General features: G+C 41.9%; 1 protein-coding gene across 1 annotated transcript; it reads right to left on the bottom strand.

The window, feature by feature from the left end:
- Positions 1-7,830: 7,830 nt before the first annotated feature.
- tmem256 (transmembrane protein 256) lies at positions 7,831-11,566 on the bottom strand. The gene is made up of 4 exons (XM_069159187.1): positions 11,424-11,566; positions 10,483-10,520; positions 9,914-9,994; positions 7,831-8,506 (listed from the first exon to the last, which is right to left on the bottom strand). Exons 1-4 carry the CDS (start codon positions 11,503-11,505, stop codon positions 8,363-8,365), a joined length of 345 nt encoding a protein of 114 aa, XP_069015288.1. The 5' UTR covers positions 11,506-11,566; the 3' UTR covers positions 7,831-8,362.
- Positions 11,567-26,596: the final 15,030 nt, after the last annotated feature.

Below are 26,596 nucleotides of genomic sequence, written 5' to 3' on the forward strand. Positions count from 1 at the left end.
CCCGAACAAGAGAATCAATCAAACTCGGATGAATGGAGCCTGTCCAGACGGAGGCAGGAGGCATTGTGGTGCAGTAAAACGACACAATATCATCTTTTTACTGAGAGAATTATCCCTCCTGAAGGTCCCGCAAGTAAAACCCATTTCCAGCAATTACCACTTTATAACGCAGGCTTTGAAGTTCGACCATTTTTTTTGGTCTTCAGTCTTGACAAAGCTCTTTCTAGATGATCACAACATTGGGCTGAGTAGTACTCCTCATGTCAAATAAACTGGAATCCATGTATACAACTGGTGGCTCTTTAAGGATAATCTTCTGAAAGTGTTCTCATCGTGTGAGTGTTAAATTAAATAAAGCAGGAATTTCTTTTTGTGAAACTTTTTGTTGTCCTCCTGTGATCAGGAGGTTAATGCACACATGAAATAGTTACCAAACACTGTTTGGTAACCATTTCATATGTGTGCACTAACCTCCTTGATTACAGGCCAAGTTATTCATTTCCTGCATCGCTGCTAAATGTCACTGGATTGACAGCGGATGGAATAACTTGTCAGACCTCTTTCTTAAGCCTGTCGATGGATCATTGGCACCCCACGAGCTGCAATCACACCAGCTGTGAGAGGAACTGACCGCATACAGCTACACGGTGTCTGATTCATCAGCCAATCCCATGGTATAAATGGAACATTTATCAAGATAATGCTGTACCAAGCAGCACTTAATGAGCGAGTTGAGGGGGAGACACTAGCCGTCTGCCAAATGAGTGGTACGAGACAACCCTGGCCTTCAGCAGACAGAGTGAGACACTTCAAACAATGTCTCTCAAACTCTTCTCTTTGCTTGACTTTCTTTTCTACCCTCGGGAGTGAAGAACTGGAGAAACATTCTCCATCCTTTGTGGCAGATTTTCTCCACATATCACCACTGGCGAGAGTTGGTGCTAACCTCAAAAATATTCCTCCTTGCAAGTCAGATCAGGCTAAAATTGGAGGCACGTTGTGGCAACGTTTCAGGTCAAGTGATGGGGGTGTTATCCAAAGATTCAGTGTCTGGCACCAAGTCAGGGCTTGTTCAGCAACTTTAGTAAAAGGAAAGTGATAAAAGAGTGAAAGGCATTGGAGAAAAAGTGATATTATGAAGGTCAAGGGGAAATAGGAGAGAGCTGATGCAAGGAAATAGCTTTTAAAAAGTAGTTTGGCCTCTGCATAATAGAAAAGATCAATCTTGTTTCTGATAGCTGGTTAATGTTAGCATTTAAAATTTCAAAAATAATGAACTCAAAAATTTTGAGAAAAATATAAATGTTCATATCCGAGATGAGCAACATAACAGCTTTTTAAATATTAATTATTTAATATATCTTAAATATATATTCTTCAATATAATAAGTTGAAGCCAATTGACTTTACAAATAGACCTGGTCTATAGTGGTTCCTTGTTTAATCTATCAACCATTTCAGTCCAAAAAGTCATTTTGCAACTATTCTTTGTCTTTGTGGTAGCAAACTAAATATTCTGGGGTTTTGGGTCATTTGTCAAATTATTATATGAAGACACTGGCTTGAGCATAAAGGGAAAACTCAATTTTAACAGTAAGAAAATATCTATCAGTGGGAAGGAAAAACTCCTTTTTAAGAGGAAGAAAGCCTCCAAAAGAACCAGGCTCAGAGGTGGGCGGTCATCTGCCTTGATGGCATCTTTAGTTTAAAGCTCCCAGGAAAACAGGACAGATGAGGTGGTGATGGGGAGGAGCAGCAGGGCTGCTCGTCCATTGGTCGGAAAGGCAGAATGACACAATTGCTATGACATTTAAAGAACAAGGGCTGATTAAAAAGCACAGGCATAAAGATCTCTGAGCAAGTAGAGCGACGACAAGATTATGAACGAGTGATTTGACAGCTCGGGGGAGCGGAAGTGACGAAGAAAATAGAGCAGCAGGAAAGCACATGTTTCACAAAGGGGATTTTTCCCAGAGTTACAAAGGGTCTTATCAGTTCAGTTGGAAGGAACAACCTACGTCCTACTTCTTTAACCCCAAATCATTCAGAACAATCTCGTACTTTTCATATTTTTCATTCAACAGGATTTACATTGTAGTTTCCTGTGTAAGAAGAATTAAACTGTTTAATTGCTAATGTTCACAAAGGAATGAAGATGAGACATGATGAAACAGAACTTCATTATTAAACTTACATAAGCTTAATTGAATAAGCTTGTCACTTGTTTCCTTCTGTGGAATCTAAATCTAAAAACTAAAAGTGAGCTGTGGACTAAATATAGTGGAGTATTTCCCACGGGAATATGGAGGAACAAATGGAAAGACTCAAGTACAGTACCTCAAAGTTGTACAAAAAGCATCTTTTCCCAATAATTAGCATTAATGAGCACATAAGGCCAGGGTTTTTATGAACAAATGGAGGAGATAAGGTTTATGTATTACTTTAAATTCCCAGTTGTAAACCTTCACAGTGTCATCAAAGGCAGTTTATGTAATATCATTTACACAACATAATCCAAACCACCGCCGGCAGTTGTACCATCTCCCAGCTGGCTAATAATAATTCCCAGACATTACATTACTGAGACGGCTGCTGCTGATAGGGCTTATGGTGATGTGGCAGCAATGAATGGCAGCTCCCCTCGGTGTCATCCCTTCAGCTCCTCTGCTGCGTCGCCGTCGTGACTGTGCTGCAGATTGAAGTGAAGTGATTGGGTATAAAGCTGTGAAAAGAGGGCTTTGGTGATGGGGCCTCAGTGTCCATTGAAGTGAGGGAATAATCTATCTGAGGGTGTGATAGCGTTGACCATCATTTAAGTAGCTTGAAAAGGTCAGAGAGGAGGGCCCGGGATGTGGGACCGCTCGGAACGGCCATTACAGTCATTCCGCTGCACTGTGTGAGCCGCCGCGGCCTGATTGATGCCTCTGAGAGAGGATTTGGCGATGCTTTTGTGTATATAGCTTGCACTTTCATATATTGGCCGCGTGTGTGTGTCTGTGGGTATAGGTATTTGTGTGTCCCCTGGTCCGTGTGAATGTGAGGGAGGAAGTTCTGGGTAATCAAGTAAGATGGCCCGGGCTGAGAGTTTCATTCAGGTCCTCAAATGGAGGATCTGGAGAACGCACATCCATCCGCAGTCAGCCCATCAGCTCCTATAAGCTCTCTCCTGCCCTCCTCGTTCATGACTGAAGACCCTCACACAACCGCTCCCCTCATTTCTGACCAAAACAGCCTCAGACCAAGAAATCAATGGAACAAGAAGCCGTTTCCCTCCCCTCCCCCAGAAGAAGCTGATGTAATAAAATTTGTCTGTGGGGTAAGATGAGAAAAAAGGCAAGAATGGGAAAGGGGATCATTTTTGACTAAATAATATATTCTTGAGTGGAGAAATAAAGGAGGAACACTTGTGAAGTGCACAGGAAGTCCCTGCGGGTATAATTAACAATATCTACTGTTAGTATCTCTGCTTCTTGTCTCTCTGATGCTCAAAACACAGGCAGAGGCAAAGCCACAGACTTTGCGCCAGTGGGTTTGCTATCCGGCTTTATGGTCTGTGGATTAAACAGCAGCGTATAACTACTCTCCCCAAGTTCTCATGTTTTATTGTTTTACAGCACTGAATGGAAGGGGATTTAACGTGGCTTTTTTTGATAGTCATCACTCAGCCATTTAATAGGACACATGTTAATCGTCACAGGGGCTCCCACCGGGCCTTTTTTTTTTTTTTTTAACAAAAGACACTTTAAGGTGTCACAGTCGGAAAAGCTGCTTCGCTCTCGGAGTCCTGGTGTTGAACATGATGATTCACTGTCACACTGTCATGGCTGATTGGGACACTTGAACTGAGCTATTGTTAATGCTATTAGGAACAACACTGCTGTGGCTTTTATGAGGAGTACAGTTAAATCAAGAGTGAAATATGCTTGTTCACATTTCTGGCAGAGTTAGAAGAGAAGATTATGCATCTGCCATTTCTGTTCAACATGAAGCACCAGCCAGCAGCCGATTAGCTTAGCATAAGGACTGGAAATGGCTCTTTCCAAATATGTCTGGGCTCGGATCAGTTGCCAGGTGACCAGCGGAAACACTCGGAAGTTACTGCTGCTGGCCAAGAAATAGTCTGGCACGTAATCCCCTGCAAAATGGTGAAAGATTTACACTTTAGTTTTTGTACGGATCAAACCATCTAAATATACTTTGGTGAGTATAGAGCTGTAGCAGACCTGGACTGTACCTCGCTAGATGTCCCCTGCTGTTTCCTGTCTTCGTGCTAAACTAGTGAAGAAAGTTGCTGTTTTTTTGTTTTTTTTAATCATTTTTCTTTTCCATCTCTCTGCCAGAAAGCCAATGAGTGTGTTTCCCAAGATGTCAAACTCTGTTAAGTAACGGAAAGAATCATCAGTTAAACTGGGCTGGAGCTCAACACAAGCTGCTCCCCTCTTCCTCCTCCTCCAGTCAAATCGCACTTCTTCTTACACTTTGACTTTCAGATGTTGTCTCAAGCTCATCTTTGACTTTGACTTTATTAAATAGCTGCGGCCATCAGACAACCACACAATCGATGTCTCCAAATTGACAAAAGGGGCTGTGTGCAATATACGCGCATGTCACAGTAGCTGTAACTCCATGAATCATTTAAATCTTCTCATTTGGCCTCACAAACCTAAAAGCTTTTCTGCACGGCAAACACACAGATTCCAGGTTTAAACAGAACAATTATTGGAAGCAAAATGAGTGGAGTCTGGTTTCTGTTGCTGGGTGAACTCGGTCGTTTTGATTTCTTAATATCTTCAATAATGTTCAAGATCAAGAGTAAACTTTTATGCCAATCTGAATGATTTTTGTTTATATTGTGCTTTTATGGCAGCTTACATGTTTTGCCTCGCCAATGTGTGAAAGAATGCTCATGTTTGACTGTTGAAGAACAAGGTCATGTGATGAACAACAAGGTCATGTGATGAACAACAAAGAGTGATTAAGCCCATGCATGCAGGAGGTCGGAGGTGGCTGGATGTAACAACAACCAGACTTCCTGTTGGGAGAACCATGACAATTACTTATTTTAACCCAAACTATGGGTTAACTATTTCAGTTACAGGTGAGGAAAAATGTGACACTGACACGGGATCCCCTAGTGGACTGACAAGTGCATTACATTATTTGGCGTGATACCGGTTTGTATATGGTGCATCTGCTTCAATTAAATTTATGGTTTGGGGTTGAGTGGCCAGCAGCAAGTTTTCGCCCCATTAAGGAGCCTGTTAAAAGTTAATCAAGCCATGCCTGTGAGGGTTGATGGTAAAAAAGATGCAGCAAAAGTGCAGATGCTGATTACTTGCATTTTATATTTGTAATTAATTACCTCAATTTGTCTGAACCAATTTTCTACTTGAAATTAAAGGAGCTTCTGTTGATAGGTTTAAAAAAAAAAAAAAAAGCCACATTAAATCTTCTTTAAAGGCACAGTAAACTGTGCTGTGGTGACATGCACTCTTCATATGGTGAATGGTCTGATTAGCTTCGTCTGAATTACCTTGTAAATTATGATAAAAGTGATTTGAGCCCAGACAAAAGGGCCTCCCATTATCTCACCTTCCAATTCTCCCTCTCTCACGAGCTCACACATTAAATGTGGCTTGCCAGAGCACAACACTGTGATCCCATTAATAGATTTTTTTTTTTTTAACACTGAGTTGCTGTGCTGCAAGATCCACACACACGTGAATGTCAGCTGCAGTGGAGAGAAAGCAATAACTCTTCCGAAAATAAGACTGCTGTGTGAAACTGGTCAGAATTTGTAGCACGAATCACACGATTTCACCCCCCCCCCCCCACTCCCCAAGTATCTAACAAGCAGCTGGAAATTTGACGTCAAACAGGCGTCCGGCCGGGCGGAACAGCATTTCCACTTTCAGTCAGGTGTCTCCCATAAACCTGGAAATTGTGAGTCAGAGATGTGTGACTGGGTGTCAGAGCTCGCTGTGCTGTGTGATTGCCGTGTCCCGGAATAGCAAAAAATACCTGCCGATAGCTACTTAATTCTAATGAGGGTTTTATGAGTCGCGATCAAGAGCTCATTGGCAACGTGCTCAGTCAATAGCGCCTTCTCTTCTGCACAGAGCCTTGGCTTATGTGCCGACCCCAGCAAATTGACTCAGAGATTTATACATCTATTTTCTAAAGGTCCCCCGTTCGTAGGCCTACAGTCAGGAAGGAGAATTAGTGTTTCAATGGATTTCACTTTCGCTATGAATGCGGAGTGGTTGGAACATGGCCCCGGCTAAGGAGAGGCCATTGGTAATGAACTCTTTTGTGCTCTGCCACTTAAAGGATCAAACACCTGAGGCTGTGGAGGTACTCGGCCCGGCGAGGGACCCGATTTATTTCGGCTGCCATCGGTGGTGAATCCAAAGGGTTGATCCACACGCTGAGGACCTCTGTTCACCTCAGTGTGTCGTCAATATTGATCGATTTGCCTTTCTGTAGCTGTAAGATCCAATGATCTAGATACATGTACACACACCAGACCTGAAGGTGATCGGAAAAAGAGGCATGCACCATCTGTATGAGCAATGCAAACTGTTTCCTGTCCACACAATGAGCTGTCTTCCAAATGACCCACTTCCCATAGTACACCAACGAACAGTGCTCTTCCATGGTCGGACTCTTGTGTAGGAGCAGGAATTTTGACAGGGTAGTGTCGTTCCAATCGGCACACCGCCGTTCTGCACTGACCGGAAATGACCTCAGCATGCGAACACGTCACCCGCCAAAATATCTGCAGCTTTAATTATTTTACCCAGAAATGAATGTGTTTTTGTGCCATCTGTTTAACACACTTGATAAACACACGGATTCTTCTCCCAGCAGCAGTAGCGAAAAAGAAACACTTTTGTGGCGTTCAGGAACACCTGCAGCTTCCTCAGAGCCTTAATTTGAAAATTCTTCACGCCGATGGCCCCGCCCCTTCCTCTACAGAGCCAAGATGGCGAGCGTTTAGGGTGGAAGGTGTCCAGCATTTCGCACTTCTTTTTTGGGGCGTTTTGGGTGCATCGTCCTGGTACTCGTGGCTCGCTGGATGATTCTGTATTTGACAGTCTTGAACGCACTTATACACACAGAATAGTGAGTGTTAGTACGTAAGTACGGGATTTGCAAGGGGCGGGGCCACCGGCGGGAGGAATTTTCTAATTAAGGCTCTGAGGAAGCTGCAGCTGTTATTGAGTGTGTTAAACAGATGGCACAAAAACACATTCATTTCTGGGTAAAATAATTAAAGCTGCAGATATTTTGGCGGGTGACGTGCTCACATGCTGAGGTCACAGCAGTGTGCGGGTTGAAACAACACTACTCTGTCAAAATTCCTGCTTTGCACAAGTAAGAGTCCCAACACGGAGGAGCACCATTTGTTAGTGTACCATGGGAAGTGTGCCATTTGGAACACAGCGAAGGTTTTGCAGGAATGTTGTCACGAATAATAGTTTTGGATAAATTAAACTGTTGACTTGCCGTCTTAGCAGGAAAAATTCAGGGAATCGGCATTGGATTTATCATCTGAGGATCCTGATATCTGCTAAATTTGATTGCGATTTATTCAGTAATTGTTGAGATATTTGGCAGTCAGACACGCACATTAAACACAAAGAAATCCTAAGATGGTGGCCAAAGAAAAGCAGATGACCGTCAGCTGGATTTGTCTTCTGGGGACGACGATGCATCAACATGTAAGTTGCATCTTAATGTTGAGGTAGTCAGTCAAGAATCGTATTTCGTAGGTTTAATATATAGATAAAGCTAGTGGAATGAGATGTACAATAATTTCTCTGTACATACGGAAATGTAAAAATGTTTATTTCTTTTTAAATCCTTTACATTATGTTCTTTATTTTCATTTGACATGCCCACACTACACAATACATATACAGGAATACAGTAAATCAGCTGTATTTTCTGTAGTAATTGAAAAAAATTAAAATAAAGACAAGACTACTGTATTATAGCATTGGGAAGTTCTATTAGCTCATTAGTGACTTACTTTCAGAATTGTTATTAAAACTATTCAACAAAAACAGTGAAAAGAAAAATTAATCACACACTTGATTCATTTACTTCTTCAGTTTAACATAATATTCAAAGGTCACCGGTCAGAAACGGATAGCAACGGCAGAAAAGTGATAATCCCGCTGTGACCTTATCTCCTGCTGACACCCACAACCCAAGGCAGGCGGCGGGTGGATGGGTGACATTATAACTCTGCACCACCCCTCAGCCAACTGTGCCCAGCGCCGCACTTCATCCATTAGCAGTCTGACAGTTTAGTGTCACATGGCGGCCCTGTGGAGTAGATGCGAGCTGTCACAGTTCAGAGAATCATGGCTAGCCAGCCAGCGATCATGGCTACACCGCCCATGGGAGCCATTTTGCGTAAGCCGGGGTCCCCTGTGAGAGCCTGGTGGTACAGAGAGCCACAGAACATCCCGATGCCCGCTATCAGGAGGGTACCAGCCTGCGGAGGAGAAACACGTTTAACTGACTGTTTCTAATCAGTGAGGATATCAACAAACTGTGACTGTAAGGCTTGTCATTATACTCATTGTCACAAAGGTCGATGGAAGCACACGCAACTTGCAAGTTTCTCAAATCAAGACAAAAGCCAGTCCCTCCAGGAAACCACAGTCTTAAGATCACAGTGAGCAATGCAAAATAAATCCAACCAACCGCCGCGATATTTGGAGGATCTTGCCAAAATTCTCACTTTTTCTAAATCAAACATCACAAACATCAAACATTTTTGATCACAACGGTCACACAAAAAAAACTCCAAGAGTTCCTGCAGAGACTGATAAACATGACCATATTGATGTAAACTGACAATATGCAGCCTACATCCAGTCACATAACATTTCCAATTAAGAAGCAGGAGACAGAGTTGAGGGATGGAGGAGCAGCATCCACTTTGGTTATAAACCACCATTAGTCTTTTTTTTTGGTAGTATTTCACACCGGATGTTATTTAACACTGCTAACAAAATTTCCATATAAGAAAGGATTCTGGAAAAGTTTATGTTTTACCCTGTTTTCATTGTTTTTCCACATATTTGGTCAAGTCTGTATTTAGTCTGCCGCTTGGAAGCTGGGAACTTTAACAATTTAACAACACTTTCTTTTGCATTCACCTCTATCTCAATTTTAAAAAGTCGAATTTGACCTGTCTGCTTGCTTACTAACTAGTTTTTAAGCTCTCTTGGCTTCAGCATGTGATGCCCTTCACTGAATATAATAGATGTTAGGCCCACATCAATTTGCATTCTTATGTCTGCATTGATTTATTTTTTTCCACCTAAAGTATATTTTTCTTCAAATTAGTTGCATTACTCCAAGTCTTTGCACATTTCCAATTTTTCTCCCATTTCATGCCAATTTATAGTACCATCACTACACCTTGGGGTAATATGACTGTTGAAAATGAACAAGTAAAAGTTAGCGAATTGCTAAACAGAGAACACGTGAGTGTATCATGTCTCAGAGGAAATACAGGATGGATTTTAATTGTTTTTATCCCAAAACTCCACCACATGATTCAAGAGCTCTTGCTGAGTTTGGCTGCAACGTGGTTCTTGGCTGCATTTTCAATCAGAAAGTGTTTTGGATAGTGTGTCTTTGCATGGTCCGTGCACAGCAAGTACGGTTTAAACTTTCACTGCCAATTTTAAAACTCGTATTGCAATAAAACAAAACTTCTAAATAATTACCATGAGTAGCCAGAAGACACCGTTTGCTCAAAACAGCATCCTGTGTAATTATGGCGCAAAGGAATACTGACTGACAGTAAACAGCAGTGACACTTGCTCTATTTTAAAGGATACTCAGGTGCATCCAGCCCCGAGAGTCGGTATTAGGCTTCTATACTCACCACAGCAGGTTTGCCGGAGTGGGCAGCACCCAGCAGGGCCAGGCTGTGGTAGAAATGGTACTTGTTGGCAGTTTCAAAGAGCTGCAGAGGCAGAGACACACAGAGACAGAGCTTTCAGAAGAGACCTGCTCTCTCTCCAATCAGTCTTCAGTTCAGTGAATCAAACATATTCTGGAAAGGCCTGACGAGGGGCACTACTGAAGACGATTGGGAAAGAGAAATGGGATACTATCAGGTCCCTATTACACCATTTTCATCAATCAGGCCGAGTTCTCTAATCGCACAAAGAGCAGACGGAAAAATATCTTATTCTGAAGGAGAAATCTTTTGACAGTTTGAAAGTTTCTAGATCAATAATGCAATTCAACAAGTGTAAAAAAAAAAAACAACGTATCTCAGCAGCAACTTTTTAGCTTCCTGTGTGTATAAAATAAACTTCGCTATAGTAAAACAGAGCACGGCACTAAAAGCAGTCTCAAAACGGCATAAAGATGATGATTTCTAGCAGGGTCACTGAAGTAGAAACTGAATGTGATAGAAGTAATGTGGTTATCAACAGTACTACATACCACTCTCTGGTAGTCATCAGGGTCGTTGTTTTTGAAACCTAAAACAAGCAATATGGGGCAGAAAAATTACACAGAGCAGTACCTAAAATGAAATATAACTTTTGATCACACATTACCAGAATGTAACACAAACGGATGGTAATAATCAACAGACCTCCATTTAAAGTTATCTTGGGTGGAAGGAAATGTATAAAGAAAATAAAAAAATACATTCAGAAAAATAAAAAATTGGGAAAAAAAACAGAAATAGAAATTAGCCTAATAAAACGAGAAAGTAAATACATAGAAAGGTAAATATAAAGAAAAATGATTACGAGGGCAAATTAAAATATAATAATAATACATTTATTCCCACGTGAATTATGAATATTATTTTTGATGCATTTAATAGCCTAGATGAATGCATTTATTGGAAGAGTAATCTTTTTATTCATTATATTTTTAGTTTCAGTCCTCCATATATTAGTGAAATATGCCTAGTGCAGACCGAGTCAGCCAACTCATATATTCATTTTAAAAATTAGCCACATAATATTGATTGCGAAGCACAATTAGATTCAGCTGCATCTATCTAACACCAACTTTGTTTGCGTTTGTCTGCACGGCAACGGGAAACATTGACCCACCGCCCTCCTCCACCACGAGACTCCGGAGGCGGGTCACCTTCATCACGAAATAGCTCATTTTACTAAAATAACGTGCTGCTTGGTGGGCCCTTCCAATGCCGAATTAAGTATTAGCTCATACAACATCAGTAGCACGTGTATATTTTTCCTTTAGAGTTATCGAACCGTGTCATTAGGAAGCAAACTTGTAAATTTGCACATTTTCGGATGGAGGCTGGAACGGTGAGCGTCAGCATGACAGTCCTACTCGACTCTTGTTTTACTGTTCAGCTGAACGAGAGAGCTACGGAGAATAAGCTCCGGTTGATTCCCTACCGTGAGCCCCGTACGCCCCAGCTACTACCGCCGAAGTCCCTGACAGAGCCCCTAACCTCCGCACCACGACAGCAGCGGTCATGTTTGTTGTTAGCTGCGTTTTTTGCTACAAGAGGGAGAGCGAGTGAGTGACGGCGATGCTGCGTTCACTGTCCCTTTGTAAGTTCCTATTGCGAGTTCCTTTTGCTGAAGTCCCTTGCTGTGCACGATTGATTTTTTTTGTGCACGAAGCTCAGCAAAACATTGTAACACAATGTCACAGCAAAAATAATAGTGTAAAAATGTCAGGGCTGCACATGAGCTGTGAGAATTATTATTTTTTACGATTTGTAAAAAATAACTCGGTATGAAAACAACAGGTAAGTTAAAAAGTCTACAAACACGACAATTGTTTAAATAATATTAGGCTACATAAATAAACACATATTTTAGTTCCCGCAGGTCTGACTTTGTGGCCGTTTGCCAACGCACGTTTGAGAGTCGTCCCCGTGTTCTCCTCATTACGGCATTCTCGTGGGTGCCTGAAAGCAGCGGCGCTGGAGGACGAAACCGCGTTCGTGCCAGGACTTTCAGGCACGTGCGTTATGTGATCGGAGAGTAGAACCAAAATGGCGACTGTCGTGCTACAGTTTCAGCCCAGGGGGGTCAAAATGTCATAACTGCCAAGCAGCTCTGACACTAACATGACACTTCAGCAGTCATTGTCATGCCTTTCGGTTTCCTATCAAGGCCGTGTATATGTGAGTGTAGGCATTTTAAAACTACTCCTGCTGGTCAGTTCTGACTTTCACAACCCTCATGTTGCACTCAATGGACAGCTAAGTTAAAAAAAAAAAAAAACAGGAAGTTCTTTTTAATTTAAATAGCCAATTAAACTCGGTGCAATCGTGGATAAGCTTGACAGACAGCCAAAGCTCAAACTCTTGTTATTCGCTGACCTTAATTTGGCAAATGGGAAAGAAAATCAAACAAATTTTTTATGTTTTACCTCTGCTTTATTGAAGACATCACATCTGAAATACATTATTCATGACAGCTGAATTATAGTATTGTGCTGCGTTTGTATGAATAATTAATTTTCTCCACAGAGGGGTTGTGCAGCTTTAGAAAAGGGGGCTTATGCTGTCCCTTTTTTATTTTTCAAATTTTTTTTTTTTTTAGCAACACCAAATTGCCACCTTGCACCAGCTGATAGGCTCAGGGATGCAGAGGGTGTATTAGTGTGCAGCACTTTGGAATTTGACCGTCACTGCGGTCTGGGAAACACGGCGGATTTCTCTGCTTTAGTGAATTACTCTCTGTGTTTGATGTGTTTTCCTGCCTGCAGAGGTGTTGCAGACTGACGCTGATGTTACCCTTTGAAGAAATTACACTAATCCCTGTAGAGGTCCTGCCAAAAGGGGGAGCTGTATTGCTTTCTCATCTGCCAAAGTTTTGTAGGTAGATGGAGGATGTGCACGCGTGTGTGTGTGTGTGTGTGTGTGTGTGTGTGTGTGTGTGTGTGTGTGTGTGTGTGCACGCACACGTGTGTGCGTGCATGGAAGGGGCGAGGGGACTTCTTCCAATTATCGTATTGAAATTACACAGGGTCACACTGCATTACTGGAGTCGTTAAACCGCAGTGGTTTCCGACGAACCTCGTCCTTAGCTGACTTTGACACAGCATTAACACAATGCATACAATTAACACATTTTAATGACCATGTTGCTAATTAAAAATAAGCCTTACGAGTCACAAGCAGTCATCATCTGCTGTGAACTGAAGCTGTAGCCGGGACGGGTGTGTTTGGATCCATGTCTTGCATGTGAGGACCTTCCTTTTGGCATGACACGCAGAGCTGCCAACACGTATGGGTTGGAGGCAGAAGGGTGTTTCCTTACTCTACACACACACACACACACACACACACACACACACAGGTCCTTTTCATTCTGGTCAATGGCAGATGGGACAGCAAGGGCAACAATAAAGTATGGCTTTACATCTTGTTTTCACAGACAAGCAGCAAATTATCTCTAAGTCCGAGCAGCAGTGTGCTGTGAGCTTCCTCCACCAGCCAACATCCATCTCACTTGTGCCGGCCCGCCCGCCCATCCTCTCCTCCGCTCTCCTGTGACTGCTCCGCTCGCCGCCAATCCTCGCCGTGTTTGAGCAGAAGCATGTATGTGTCTGATCTCCTCAGATTGTTCGCCCCCGGCCTGTCTTGTTTGTGATCGAGCTGCCATCAGAGGAAACATCCAGCTCTCGCAGAGAAAAAAAGAAAAGAAAACAGAGGAGCGCAGAGCAAGCAGAACATTAGGGGGAAATGGAGTGAGCGCCTCCTGCAAATGGGAAGTGGTAGAGTAGTCTTGCAACCAACACGTCTAACATGGCTGTAACACTTTATTTGATCTCGGTGCGCGCTTTTCACAGTCGTATGAAAACGGCTGTGTTTAAGAAAGATGCTCTCATCCGGGGGAAAAAACAAAGGTTGTTGCCGTCTTGGCGTCCATTTTCACATTTAAACACACATATGCACACCTGAAAGCTCACTTTCCTTTCAACTTAATGTACTGCTTGCTTTAAAAATCCAATTTCCTGCTCTGTATGTATGTGGGGCGGATAGTTAGATATATCTGCTGCTGAAGCATCTTTGTTTTCCAAAAAAAATTGAAGTGCAAGTGGAAACAGGCTGTCTCGTCAACATAAAAATAAAGCTTTGTTTTTCTCCTGCAGGTGCAAGACGGACTGAAACACCACAACGGGATCCCAAAGACGTCATTCGTTGAAGAAATAAGCCTCAATTCTGTAATGGGGAAACATGTGTGGTAATGCTGTTTGAATTGTCGCAAGTGCCATCCATTTCTTCCTCTCATTCTCTGAGTTTCTCCAGACTCAAAGTAAAAAAAATACAGCAAGAAAAAAAAAAATCGAAAGCAGGGCGGCTACCTTCTGTGAACAAAGAGCTATCCTCTTTTAGTGCTGAGAGATTCGCCTGCCGGGTGGCGTGCTCTCTTCCCCCACCAATACTGAGATTTATTTTTATTTTTTTAAAAAGAACATTTCTGAAATTCTCCATTAACCTTGATGTGTTTTGACGGTTGCAGCCCTTCACTGTCTTCGGCTTCACTTTTGAGAAGCCGCAACTGCAGCCAATTATCTATCTGTTGGAGGGGGTGGGGGGGGGGCTTTCATGTCTCCGAGATGTTTAGTCACAAATGTGCCATATTGTGCCCCGGTGTCACAGCTTCTCATGCTCCAGCTCTGTCACTCGTCCATGTCATTACATCCCTTTCAGCAAAGAGGAGAGAATGGGGATGTGTGTGTGTGTGTGTGTGTGTGTGTGGGAGAGGTGGGGGGAGGGGGCAGAGATGAGGGGAGGCTGAGACAGATACAAGAGACAGGCCTGTCGAGTGACATTTTGTCTGGGTGTCCAGGCTATTGTGTGCTAGGGGAGACAACACCAGTCATTGCCATTACACTAGCTGGCAGAGTGACACACACATGTAGCCTGGACCAAAACAGCCTCAGCTACACACAAAACACACACAACAGTATTTGTCTCTATTTTCACGTCAACACTGGGAAATATGGCTCTGTGGACGTTTTGGGCAAAATAGTTCCATTTTCGGTCCTTTGTGGCAGCTTGTTCCTGATGCTGCGCTCGCCGTATCCATCTTCAAACAATGCAATCAACGCACATCCACGCTTATCGTTAATCCCTTCAATCATATTAAATCACCCTCTCGCTCCTTTACGGTGGCAGGTTGTTTGCCCCCATCAGGTATGCACAGAGTTATGCACAGAAAAACAAGCAGGCATAAAATCTCAAATATCCACACGCGCACACACGCACGCACGCACGCACACACACACACACACACACACACCAAGAGAGTTGCGGTAACAGCAGGCTCCCCACGCCGAGCGAGCATAATTAGCACACTCGTTAAGCTCATCTGCATCTCTCTTCAAAGGAGATCGATGCAAATGGATAGGATTTAGCCACTGGCAGCAATTAGGCCAAAACATATCCGAGCCGGAGAAACTCGGTTACAGCGAGGCAAAGTCGGGGAGTAAAATGCATTTTCTGCCCCAGTGCTGAGCACATAATAGAATCCAAACGCAATGCTTTCATTTACTCTCTTGTCAAATCAAGTTGTGTTTAATCCCGTTTGGTACCAGCCCTCCTGGTTATCACATAATCCTGGGCTCTCGGGGAGAATGAAGTTTCATTAGGGAAATGCGACACCATCACCAATTCTTTCGACTAACAAGCTCTCGCTTTGCAGTCACATCCTCGTGTATCTTATTCCTCTGTGCCATTGAGCTCTATTATTGTCGGAAAAAAACTTATAAAACACCCAAATGAGCCACACCATCGTGCAGTGGCACGGGCAACGTGAACGCGGGCTCTGTAGTTTATTTTGACTCACTCCCTCCTGCTGCTGAATATCCTAACTGGCACACAAACTGTGTGTTCGTGTGCAGCTGAAAAGAGTCTCAACAAATGCAGTATTTTCTCCTGTGCAAGTCCCATTTAATGAAAAACTGCAGTACCAAGCAATTTTAAAGGAATTACACGACCAATTTTCATAATGAAACCACATTTTTGATATCAATTATTAAAGATTCAAATATTCAAACAACGGGCGTGTAGCTGAGACCACAGATAAAGTACTGGGAGATGGAGCAACTTTTTTATGGGATTTGTTGGGAATTAGAGCAAAAATTTGAGTTTTACCAAATTACAAATTATGCCATATTGACATCTGAAAATAATGTATGCATAACAATGCAATAACTTATGAAGCTAAATGGAAATCTATGGAGCCAGTGGCTTTTTGGAGCCAAACCCTAGTGGCCCTCGGTGGTATTGCACTTTAAGGAACTCCTGCATTGGCTTCACTTTTCAGACCCGGAAGCCAATTTTATAAATAACTTGGTTAAAGGTTTACACTCCAAAACTACTTGGTTAGGGTAGTTTAACTCACACAAATGCTTTTATACTGAGTCCAGCTGACCGAGGCTGTCCTGCTGTCAAAAATATTTACTGTTGCAACTATATTGGATTTAATCACAGCAACAAACAAAAAAAGAAAAAGACCCAAACAAATGCACTATTTACTCATGTGACAGAAACTGCTCAGTTGCTGCAGTGGCCAGAATCTTTTAGGAAATTAGACTTACAAATCAAGCAAGATATTTATGACCTTTTTTTTTTGTAAAGAGGAACACCTTTGTAGGAGGCAATTAGGATTTGGGCTGAGTGCCACAGAGAGAGAAGGAAAGTCATAAAGTATTGAGGGATGGACAAAAACATTGTTGGGCTTTGGGCTTTTTGTAGAGGTTGGTGACAATCAAAAACATTCCTTTAAATCCTTGTATGGAAAAATATTATGAGTACTCCAGACTCTAACCTCCATATTTTATTGGTTTTTAAAATGCCACACTATTACTTAGTTATCTTAATGCACAAAAGAACATTTTCTCTTGTTGCAGGCAGCGATACATTTCTGTTAAGTTCTGTCAGTTGTGTAATTCATCATGGATAACAGAAACCTGCGGTAACTTATGTGCACAAATGCAATGCCAGCTTTTTGAACCTGTCTGCTCTTAAACTGCAGTATCACACAAGCACAATGACTTAATTACGGAGCACAGGTTTTGCCATCGATCTTCAGGTTTTAATGGAAATGAATGAAAACCAATGGCTGCCTGGAGGTGTAAAAAAAGTAAATCCCAAAATCTAAAACTGTGTGGCCTGCAAGCTAAAAAAAAATATTGCTAAATGAGGCTACATTACTGTACACTCTGCAGTTAAAACCTGCACAAAAAAACCCACAAAAATGCAGAATGGATTTAGGGATGGTGATGGAATTGCTATGAAATTTGTCACTCGTCTTTGGTAAGTGCAGAGTTTTCATCTAGCGATCTAAATGTTACATACAGTATGTCCAGTATTTAATTTAGGACCAAAATGATTTTATGTTTACTGCTAATTAGTAAATGCCAGAATGCTAGCAGGGTAAATTGAAATAGCAACCACATAAATATATCCTCTTACACTTGTCATTGCAGCATGCTGCTAGTGTGCGTCCTCTGGTGGACGTCGGTACTGCATGTGTGAGTTAACCCTTCAGTTGCTGGTAAAAACTAATGTGGGTTACGCTTTATTAAATTTAACAGCGACCACGTTTAAAATACAATAACCTCAAAAGAAGAAAGTTGCTTTGTACCAGATTCAGCTACAAGCTGATTTCCATCTGCACTTCTTGCAAGTGAGAGAAAACAGTACAACACAGAGCAAAATCTACTGTTTCTACTACAAATGGACCAACAGCCCACCGACACCCACGCAGGCCAACTATATGCAGACACGTACCCACACAACAAAGACCCACTTCACAGGGATAAACAGATACTATGATTCATTACTGTTTTTATTTTAAAGCAGAAATAACTTTTTAATGGAAGCTTCTGAAATTGTGTTGATTTACTTGAGCAACACATCCTGTTGTTGAATCTTTCCTCTCCCTTTGTAATCAGCATAGCCACCATTGTTTGCGTGTGTGTGTGTGTGTATGTGCGTGTGTGTGTGTGTGTGTGTGTGTGTGTGTGTGTGTGTGTGTGTGTGTGTGCGTGTGCGTGTGTGTGTATGTTAGGCAGAAAGTGGGACATGTGAAAAAAAAACGGGAGCATCTTAATCAAAGCTGTCACACGACAAGTATACCAGTCACGCCTCTGCGTCATATAGGTGTTGCGGTGACTCAGGTCGTCCATCTCACTCACCTTGCCTCGTTTATTCCTCCCATCTTCGGGCTCCATCAGTCTACTTTCACACCCCTAATGAGTCCCCTTCTGAATGCTTGTTTTTCTGCAACAACTCTTGAATCTCGATGCCACCACACTGATGGACAGGCAGTTGCCAGGAGCGAAATTAGAGGGAGGGAGGGATGGCTGTTGGTGCCCCGTCAGTTCAGCATTATGAAGCTTTTGATATTTTAACAAGGCAAATGTTGGCTAAATAGGTGATCAGCATCCCTCCCAGCCTGAATGCCATCAGAGGAGTTAATTAACATGAGGAGTGTGGCCTGGCTTTTCAGAGACTTTCTGGAGGCATCTGATATGGAAGGAGAAGTGCTGGTTATTGAAGGTAAAGCCTGTCTGTCCAACGCCCCGGTGGACGGCCAGAATTAACATGTGAGGAATGTTGATGGAAGTATCAGAGCTTATCCAGGCGACGACTAACTTTCCTTTGTTTGGAAGAAAAAAAGGAGCAAAGAGGATCAGAAAACAAAAATCTCTGCAGAAGCTTCACGCCCGGGCTTTTTATAATTCTGGGCTCATTAGTCATGTACCTGGAGAGAAGCTGGAGATAGGAAGCAGGAAGTTGAACCAAAGAGGAGATTGTGTTTTATTTGTACTTTCTCAAAGAAAAGTACCATGGCAACATTTGCACAATGAAAAGACTTCAAACATCAGTGAATCAGCTCCATGGTATTGGAGGCTAACATAAAACCTTTTTTTACATTTGTAGTGCAGTCCTGACATATAAAAACAAACAAATCATAAGGCTCGTATGGTTTACTTTAATGGCTGTGTGCACTCTGGAGGAATATTGGCTATTTTTTTCCTTCGTTTACATCAACCTTAAAATAAATATCCACAGTCTGCTTTAACATTTTTTTTTTTTAAAAACAACATATTTACCTTTTTCCAAGTTTGACACAGAATACAGATAAATATTTTCGCTGTTGCCCTCACTTTTTAGGCCAGAGGGGTGTTAGTTTTGACAGAGTTTTCATAAAATACAAGACAATATGTTATTCAAATACCTGAGAGGCAGGTCCTGATAATTTCAAGATAATTTTGTTAAGCAATCAATCAAATTCTCAGGTTTTCATCTATTTTTTCACTGTTGAAGTTCATTTGGATCCACATCACAGTCAGGAAGTGAAGTATTGTTGTGTATCTTGTTGATTTTCTTTCTTAATTTGTTCTCTTTAGTTTGTTTACAAACTGTCATCAAACACTAAAGATCTTATGAGTTTGTTTGATGCTGAATTCTGCTTGGTAAAATGAGGGATGGGGAGAGAATGATGTGGAGAGCTATGAATCAATGACACTGAACAAAACACAATTATTGTGCTGAAAGAGGCTAAAAGATTTCATTGGTCCAAGTGTAAGGAACTGCAACGTCGGATGATAATTCTCGGTAGACTTGTTACCACAACCAGCATTTTTCACATTACAAAGTGTTGTTTGACCCATTGTTCCCTCAGGTGTGCAGCCTACAGTATTTTCCAATGTCATTACATCTACACTCTTTTAATGAACTAGCTTCAAGCTAATTTGTCTGCCATTGTGCTCTCTCTTACAAACTGCATGTAGTATTATCTTCAGTTCTTTCAGTTTAATTCTTATCCAGAGCCAGTTTCCCCACAGGGACCAATAAAGTTTATAATCACCTAATCTAATAATGCTGCAAACTTCAAGTGTTCTACAAAACAAACTACTGCTTTAAGCTGAACGTCACCCATCTGGAATAATGATGTTGCTCATGATGGAGTCGTTGAGATGTCTATCATTTGGATACTCCTCCCAAAGGAGACATTTTTTAGCTTTCAATTTGTAGATTCAGCTCTGCTCCTTATGCTGCCTCTCCATTGATGAACTCTGTTCAAAAGGCAGAAAGCTGCAACAAAAACAAAAGAAAGGCGAACACTGGATGAATTAAATATATCAAAAACAATTACTCTCAGCAAAATGTCAGGCCAGGATAAACCTGCCTAATAACCTGTAAAATTGTGTCTCATTCAGCTTATTATTCATAATGGAGTGTTTACATATACACAGAAACACATAGACACTCACGGATGCTGGACAAAGAGCTCACTGTGGTGTTTGTGCTGGTGCTCGATTGTGTATTACACAGTGATACTGCGTGACTCAAAGTGTAGGTTTTACACACAGTTCTGCTCAATTACAATGTTTTATTTTGTAGTTACGGTTCAATCTGCAATCACTTTCACAAAAGATCAATTACTCTATATTATTCACTTACACGTTACTCATTGAAAAATGACATTACTTTGCTGATTACTGTACAACTCTGGGAAATGTGCCTTCATTCAATATTTTCTACAGTTACTCTGATGAGTACAATGAGATCATGACCGCCTGGCTGTGGTATGTCTTTGTCAAGTTTACATCCATACAGTACGTCTGTCCAGACTCTTATAATATACTGTATGTAGTGAAGACAACACCGCATAGAATATCTACATTGTCACCAATTCAGCAACTGACCAAATGTGAAATAAGGTCATAATCTTCCCCTTTGTTCCTGAGTTATGATGTTGATTATGGCCAGAATTCTTTTTATTGCGGGACATTATAATGTCACAGTGAAGATGACCTTTTGACCCTTTTGGATATGGTATGAAACGTCACATCACCATTTTATCCTTTATTAAATATTTGTGCAAAGTTTTGCCATAATGAGAACATGAATTCTTGAGATGTGTTTTGTCATAGTAACCTTCGACTTTTGGCCATAAAAATTGAATTATCCTTCAGTCCAAGTACAGCTGTAAATTTTTGTGTCACATTTGACGATATTCTCTCAAGGCATTCCTGAGATATCGCATTCACAATAGGGGATGAACGCAGGCACAGTGACCTTGACCTTTGCCCTTTGACCACAAAAATGTTATCAGTTCATACTTGAGACCAAGTGAATGTTTGTGCCAAATTAAAAAAATCCCTCAAGGTGTTCCTGAGATACCACATTCACAAGGATGTAAGAGATGTGAGGTCAAAGTGACCTTGACCTTTTAACTTTGACCCCCAAACATTTAAGCAGATCATCCGTGAGTTAAAATGAATGTTTGTGCCAGACTTGAAAAAATTTCCACAAGGAGTTTCTCAGATATTTTGTTAACATGATGGCGTTAACATGAGAGAAAAATGACCTTACACTTCAGCCTTTGACCACCAAAATCAAATTAGTTCATTCAAGTGAACGTTTGTGCCAAGTGTGAAGGAATGTTCTTGAGCTGTTCTGGAGATGTTGAATTCATGAGAACCAGACATACTGACAGATGGATGGACGGAAAACACTTTGAAGGCATAAAGATAAGGCACAGGTTCTAAAAACTATTTAAATTTCCTTTAAAGGAACAAAAAAGCAAATTCATTCCAACTTGTCAATAGAAAAATTAGAGTTAAAGTGACGAAAGAGTCAGGTTGGGGCTAAGTGTGAAAGATCAGCCTAAATCTAATCATTGTACAGCAGTGATGGACTGAAAGACAGAATGTGTGTGTGTGTGTGTGTGTGTGTGTGTGTGTGTGTGTGTGTGCCAGCGTCCATCACCACTGTGAGAGGGGGGTGGGGGGAGGGGATCCTCCATGCTTATATCAAACAAGCACATTTTCACTTTGTGTGAGTTTACTATCTCCTTACATGAATAATACATCAGCCCTGAGCTGCTTTCTCAGCAGGCCCTCACACACACACACACACACACACACACACACACACACACACACACACACACACTATACAGGTACGGGCACGAGTACAGACACGGCATATGAACCTATTAATGTTAATAATGACTACATGTGCATATACGATCACAGGGCCATAAAGCCAAAGTTTCCAGGGCAGAGGAGGTAATGAAAAATGCAAAGTCACACCGAGCAGGCCTCTTTCTCTCCTTCCTTATACCTCGGCGCGACAGATGCATCCAGAAGACATGTGGCGCTGCAATTAGCACTGGCCAATTCATGGATGTGGAGACCACGCCAGCGCTCAGATGGGTACAATTAAAAGCAGATGCCACTGCAGCTAATGGGGTGTGTGTGTGTGGCAGTAGGATGCTGAGTTGTATAGACAGAGCGAAAGGGAAGGGGTGGTGTGTGATGGGAACCAATGTGAGTGGAGCTCCTTTTATACTAATCTGGCAGGCTTCCTACTGTTTCATCAGAGAAGAGGGATGCGATCCACGACCCCGAGGGGGCCAAAGGGGCTTGCTGAGGAGCAGAGATACAGGAACACAGGGCGTGCAGGGATGGAGGAGATCAGACTTAACAGTGGTAACCGTGTGAGGCGGAGGATTTCTGAATGAGCCTGGGAGATGGAAGACCGGCTTAGAGCAGGTAAAGACATCGCCATGAACCTCATCAGGTCATCAACCGGCTGAAGGGGGGGAATGAGGAAGAGTGAGGAGAGGAAGAGCAGGCTTGAGGGAACAAGGGAGCCAATATAAAATAAAGGGAGCAGTTGGAAAAAGAAGAAGAGTCCAAGGGGAGAGATTTGCATAGCGATGAGATGCTGGAGGTGAATGGGGAGCGATACTCATGCTCTTAACAATTATTGCATCTTTACTGGTAATGTAGTGCTGTATTTTGGTTTAATGAGTGTTTGGGGTGAATGCTGAAGATTAAATTTACCTTAAATCTCACTTGACCTTGGCTTAAAGCATTAGCCATGAAGGCCAGGATCCCCCTTCCTGGGTTGACCTTAATATGGAGAAAACATCTCTACGATGAATCACATTTTATTCCACAAAAATGTTATCTTTTCTAAACCAGCTATAATCAGAGTTTTATAATAAATTATAATTATGCATGAAAATGTGATTGTGAAAGGGGTTTCTCATGGTGATGAACCAGCAACCCAATGTCACGCGTGTAATACACCATCAGTCCATTCGACGACATTGCATCAGTGTCACGTTTTTCCTCCCGTGAAAAGTATCATGTCTTACGTTTAACCCTACTACCTACGAAAATATCAGAATTTGGGTTAAAATAAGTAATTTTTCCAAAGTAATATGTCACCCAAGTTAAATACTGTACGTAATGTTAGCTTACGTTACTTAACAGAAATCCACATGGACTTCTGATTTCTTACCAACATGAACACAGGTCTGCCAGGTGGAAGTGTTTGTTCCAACAACCACCTTCACGATATGCTAGAGTGAACTGACAGGTGCATAAAATGGTTTAGCATGATACTGAACTGACATAACACCTGATTTCAGAATAAAAGTTCTAAAGCTCATTGCGTACTACCAGCAATCATCTGACTACAGGAACAGAACAACCTGATATAATGCCAAAGCATAAAATACACACCTCAGTCCTCTAGGTCAGGGGTCTTCAATGTTTTTCAGGCCAAGTACCCCCCAAACTGATAGAGAGATGGAGCAGGGACCCCCTACTATATATATATATTGTATAAAATTGTGTTTTATATTAAACTGGAGGAGTGCGTGTGGCTTGGAGAGACAGGTCCAGGCTAGTCTTGCGCTGTGAGCTTGAGAGAGCTCCTGTGTGTCGCTGAATGTGTGCATTTCTGACTGAAAGATAACATCTTCTGCCTCCATTTATCCATTCACTACAATATGTTGGATTCATGTTAATGTGTATTTAAAGACATTTAAATTTGTGGATAAAAAATGTGGGAAAAAAATGAAAAATGAAAAATTGTCTGATCAACCAAAAATTTCACGGACCCCCTGCAGTACCTCCACGGACCCCCTACAGGTTGCGGACCCCCTGTTGAAGACCTCTGCTCTAGAGGATAGCGTGTCAGTGTCACATTTTGTTCTGATTGGCTAGCAACACATCGACACCTGACCACCCAATACACATACAGTAAGGACACGAGAGGTTCGAGGGCAACTCAAAACCGTAGGACACTCCAGAACTTTCCAAACTATATCTTCCTGCTTTTGAATTCAAATGCCAAATGCATTGGTTTACAGAATTACCAAGAAACAACATGTAAACGAATTAGCAGGGTGCTACATAAGTAATTTACAATGTTGTAAATTAAGTAAACTAAATTCCCGTTGGCTTCTGCTTTCTCACAGGCTCGAAAGCTGTGTGTTTCTTCGGTCAAACGAACCCTGACTTCCTATTTATGTGGACTTTTTCACACTTTGCACCCTTCAGAATAAGATCAGGCTGGTTATACATGTGCATTCATGCCTGGGTAAGGTCAAGCACAACGCCGACACGGTATCTTCAAGTGGACTGACAGGTGTGTTTGGATAGAAAGATATCAAAGTCAGAAAGACAAAAAGAACAGCATCCCACTACTGAGGAATGACAACTGTGTAATCTTTTCTCCTCATTAAAATATGATAAAAAATTACAAGGTCAAAGTACAGCCAGGGTCATACTTCAATGGTAACACGTCCATTGAACTACATCATTCCTTCCCCTGCTCGACTTGACAGCTCATCCTCTGCAGGTGCTTCGAATTCCCCTCACAGAGCAACCGTGCACCAATAAATAACTCTGTGCTCAAATATAAATCCGACCTTACAGTGATAAGTGATGATGTGAGAAACAGAACACAATGCCAAGAGGCAGAGAGGAGTGCGGGACAGGAGGAGGGGGGAGAGGTTAGAAGTGCACCGGTTACTGACCTGGAGGGCAGGCGCCTGGTGGCAGACAGAGAGGTAGAAAAGAGAAGGGAGAATAAATGTGAAGCTACAAGGGAGTCAGGAGAGATTACCTGTGATGAATGTAGAGGTAGAGAAGGGGGGAAATCAGTGTAAAGAGCAGACAGGGTGAGATGTGAAAGAGGCTTAAAGGTGGGAGGTTGACAGCACGGAAGACGAGATGGGGGCAAACGGAGAAGGGTAATATTTTGAACTCGTGAAGGATAATCACTGCTGTGTGAACAGGTGGAGAACGAGCTTGTTTCATTTTAAGTGTTTGTGCCGTGCCTCTCCTGGCAAAGCTACCGTCCAAACTGTGCTAAAGCCCGGCCTCTTTTCCCCGAAACAGCTTTGTGAATTAAAAGCTCCTGGCATCCGAGTTCGTTCTCAGCTATTTGGAACGACTCTTGGAGGCCTTTTTCTTCCACTGAGGAATAATAAGCTGTAACTATTATGTGTGAGTGCACACGAAGGTGAGTGCATACTGCGGTTCTTAGAATTAGTCATAGCGGAATAAATAATTATTTCTCTTTGACAGTCTATTTTGATCTTTGTGACAGTGCGGGCTCTAGCGCTCTACAAACACAGGAGGGATTTGTGTGCATGCTCACTGGGTCAGGTTGCAGGAGAGTAAATTAGGCAGAGAGAAAATGGGCTTTCTGCATACTGTGGGTGCCTCAGACAGAAAGGTTAATGGTTTTATGAGATTGCATTGACATATTATTGCAAACACCTCCAAGCAAACAAATTATTTGATTGGAATATTGCAGAATGTAGCAGTTGTTTCAGCTTGTTGTTAATGGAATATTAAATGCACAGGCATGCATGGATGTGTGACAGTGGTTTAAAGTGACATGGACCTGAGTATGTACAAGCTGATACTGTGTTTAAAAATTATACTAATCAAAAAACCTGATGCACAACATTGCCATAAGTTTTTTTGCTGGCCAAATGTTTTATTTTTTTAAACTAAATTCTTCATCAATCTGAAATTTGTAACCCTTCCGTCGCAAGATGTTCCAACTTGTGAGATGTTTGAGGGTTTTCTTGCCTGTACTGTTCGTTTCAAGTCATCCTATTGGATCATAATCTGGGCTTTAGGCCATTCCAAACAACCCTCCATTTCCTTGTTGTTGTTTATTTTGTTTTTTGTTTTTGCCAACCTGCCCAGAATCATTATCCTGTCGAAAGGTCCATTTTTGGTTCAGCTTCAACTTTCCGACAGATGGCCTCACATTATCTTTGAGCACTCTTTAATATGATTGCGAATTTATAGTTTGATGCAAAAGTATGACGAAAAAGTCAATACAAGATGTACTTCATGTGCATGTGAGCATCATAATGCAAGTCTCAACACATTCTCCCTTCTTGGTGCCTATACTGCACTTTAGAGCTGTTCTCTTTAGAAAATCCAGAAATGTAAAGCCTGAGGTGAATATCTGTCCCTAAGGCCATACTAAAGGGCCTTTTGACTGGACAGTCATGTATAGAACTACGCATATCAAGCTATAGTGTTGTTCCTGGATAAGAATAAACATCACAGAGGAATTGTCTGTAGATCAGCAGCTGCCCTTGGGGCTCCAACGTGGCAAACTGACCTCTAACATAAAATACTGTATATCACTGCCTGAACTGTATGTGTGTGTGTGTGTGTGTGTGTGTGTGTGTGTGTGTGTGTGTGAATGAGTATATCTTGATGTGGGCTCAGCTGTCAGGTCTCCCTGGCGGGC

Source organism: Embiotoca jacksoni, unplaced genomic scaffold (genome assembly GCF_022577435.1).
Source record: "Embiotoca jacksoni isolate LCO1_2020_lvr unplaced genomic scaffold, fEmbJac1.0.p SCAF_24, whole genome shotgun sequence".
NCBI classification, from domain to species: Eukaryota; Metazoa; Chordata; class Actinopteri; family Embiotocidae; genus Embiotoca; species Embiotoca jacksoni.